The 2,644-nt window shown below is 59.6% G+C and overlaps 1 protein-coding gene across 1 annotated transcript in view; it reads right to left on the bottom strand.

The window, feature by feature from the left end:
- The window catches only part of EMH_0090570 (uncharacterized protein), a gene marked incomplete at both ends in the record, with an annotated part of 9,232 nt that overhangs the window by 5,360 nt on the left and 1,228 nt on the right, over nucleotides 1-2,644 (bottom strand). Inside the window, 2 exons of the mRNA XM_013494770.1 lie at nucleotides 4-2,324; nucleotides 2,518-2,561. Coding sequence (XP_013350224.1) covers nucleotides 4-2,324; nucleotides 2,518-2,561 — 2,365 coding nt within the window. The remainder of the gene's footprint in view (nucleotides 1-3; nucleotides 2,325-2,517; nucleotides 2,562-2,644) is intronic.

Below are 2,644 nucleotides of genomic sequence, written 5' to 3'. Positions count from 1 at the left end.
GCTGCTGCTGCTGCTGCTGCTGCTGCTTCTGCTGCTGCTGCTTCTGCTGCTGCTGCTGCTGCTGCTGCTGGTGATGCGCATTCTCTTCCCCCCCCGCATGCATCGTTTGCTTCCGCGAGGCTGGCAGCTGGAGAGAGGGTGTTACGACTGCAGCGGCATGGTCTGCTGCCGTTGCTGCTGCTGGTGCTGCTGCTGCTGTTTCTACTACTACTACTGCTGCTGCTGCTGCTGCTGCTGCTGCTGTTGATGCAGCAGCAGGTGGCTGTGGCTCGCCTGAAACGGAAGCAGCTGGGGACAACCAAGGGGTGGGCTGGAGGCTCCTTGACTCCACCGCACAATTACTGCTGCTGCTGCTGCTGCTGCTGCTGCTGCTGCTCCTGCTGCTGCTGCTGCTCCTGCTGCTGCTGCTGCTGCTGTCGTTGCTGCTCCTGGGGGATCTCTTGGCAATTTTCCATGTAGGCTGGGGCTCTCCATTGTCTACAGCTGCTGCTGCAGCTGCTGCTGCTGCAGTTTCTGCTGCTGCAGTTTCTGCTGCTGCTGCAGTTGCTGCTGCTGTAGTTGCTGCTGCTGCTGCTGCTGCTTCTGCTAGTGGTGTTTCTGCTGCAAGCGCTGCAACTTCTGCAGCAGGCAGAGAGACAGTTGTTTGGGGTGTATGTACAGCTGACCTGCAGCGGAGTGTGGGGCTCCTGCTGATGCTGTGTCTGCTGCTGCTGCTCATCGACGCCCCTGAGTGCAGCAGCAGCAGCAGCCGCTGCTGCTGCTGCTGCTGATCCTTATCTGTAAAGCCTTCATCACAGGAGAGGCAGCGACGAAAGGCGCCAGCAGCAGCAGCAGCAGCAGCAGGTTGCTGCATGTGCCGCAGATGCATGTAGCTGCTGGAGTCGTATGATGCATTCCCCTGCTGCTGCTGCTGCTGCTGCTGCTGCAGCTGCTGCAGCTGCAGGTGCTGCTGCAGCAGCAAACGGCAGCGCACTGGCAACGAAGGCCGCCGCGACCGGCGGCAGGCGCTGCTCGCGTGGTGGGCGCTGCCGTGCAGCAGCTGAGGGGGGCCCTTGAGCCGAGCTGCTGCTGCTGCTGCTGCTGCTGCTGCTGCTGCTGCTGGTGCTGCTGCTGCTGCTGCTGCTGGGGATTCGGCTGAGGCTTCAGGCCAACGACAACTAACGGAGGGCAACACTTGTTGCCGTGACGGTTCCTGCTGCTGCTGCTGCTGCTGCTGCTCATGAGATTGCTGCTGCTGCTGCTGCTGCTGCTGCTGCTTGTGCTGTTGTTGTAGCTCATGCTGCTGCTGCTGCTGCTGCTGCGGCTGCTCGCTCAAGGCATTCACAGGGCTGATACCGAGATGGAGGCCTTCCCTTTGGATGATAGGACTGAGAGGAGTCCCCCGCTGCTGCTGCTGCTGCTGCTGCTGCTGTCTGTGCTGCTGTTCGTGCTGCTGCAGCTGCAGCTGCATGTGCAGCTGCTGCTGTTGCAGCAAGAACTGCTGCGGCAGCAGAAGCTGCTGCCTCTCTGTTGCTGCTGCAGTTTCATCGTTCCTTGCATGCGAGCTTTCTACAGGTGATGAACGCTGCCGCTGCTGCTGCTGCTGCTGCTGCTGCTGCTGCTGCTGCTGCTGCTGCAGCTTCTGCTGCAGGTAAGCATCAGATGAGGCCCGCAGCAGGAATGGTGATGGGGTGGAGCCGCTGCTTGCTGCTCTCCTTATACACTCAATAAACTCCCCCGTTTGTTCTGCTGCTGCTGCTGCTGCTACAGTTGCTGCTGCATCGCTGCTGCTGCTGGGGCTGCAGCAGACAGCAGCAGCAAACGGGCTGCAGCAGCAGCTCGTCTCCGTTCGCTGCAGGCAATCAGGAGCTGAGTAGTAAGAGTATAGAGACTCAACCTCATCATCTGCTGCTTCTGCTGCTGCTGCTGCTTCTCCTGCTGCTGCTGCTGCTGCTGCTGTTGCTGCTGTTGCTGTTTCTCCTCCTCCTCCAGCTGCTGCTGCTGCTGCTGCTGCTGCTGCTGTTGTTGCTGCGGCCTCGTCATGGTCCTGCGAGTGCCACTCAGACTGCTGCAGCATAACTTGCTCTTGCTGCTGCAGCTTCGCAGCGCGTTTGCTGCTGCTGTTGCTGCTGCTGCTGCTGCTGCTGTTGCTGCTGCTACTGTTGCTGCTGCTGCTGTTGCTGCTGCTGCTGCCGCCTTCTGACGCAGCGACGCATGCAGGGAGGAACCCTTCAGCTTCTTCTTCCTCAGGCTTTGCTACCATCGACAGCCTCCTCTTGCTGCTGCTGCTGCTGCTGCTGCTGCTGCTGCTGCTGCTGCTGCTGTTGCTGCTGCTGCTGCAGCTACTGCATATATATATATTATTTGGCTGGGTAACTCATAGAGTTATCGCTGCAGCTGCTGCTGCTGCCACAAATGTCGCTATTGCTGCTGCTGCTACAGCTGCTGCTATGTTTTCTGTTGCTGCTGCTGCTGCTGCTGCTGTTGCTGCTGCTGCTATTGCGGCTGCAGTTGACAACGGGGCAGCCACTGCCTTACTATTCCACCTGCTGCTGCTGCTGCTGCTGTTGCTGCTGCTGCTTCTGCTGCAGTCTCAACAGTTTCTGCTGTGCTGCTGCTATTGCTGCAGCTGCTGCTGCTGCAGCTGCTGCTACTATTACCCACA

This window comes from Eimeria mitis, genomic scaffold (assembly GCF_000499745.2).
Source record: "Eimeria mitis Houghton genomic scaffold, Emh_scaff128, whole genome shotgun sequence".
In the NCBI taxonomy this organism is placed as follows: Eukaryota; Apicomplexa; class Conoidasida; order Eucoccidiorida; family Eimeriidae; genus Eimeria; species Eimeria mitis.
This window is presented reverse-complemented; position numbering and strand designations above follow the sequence as displayed.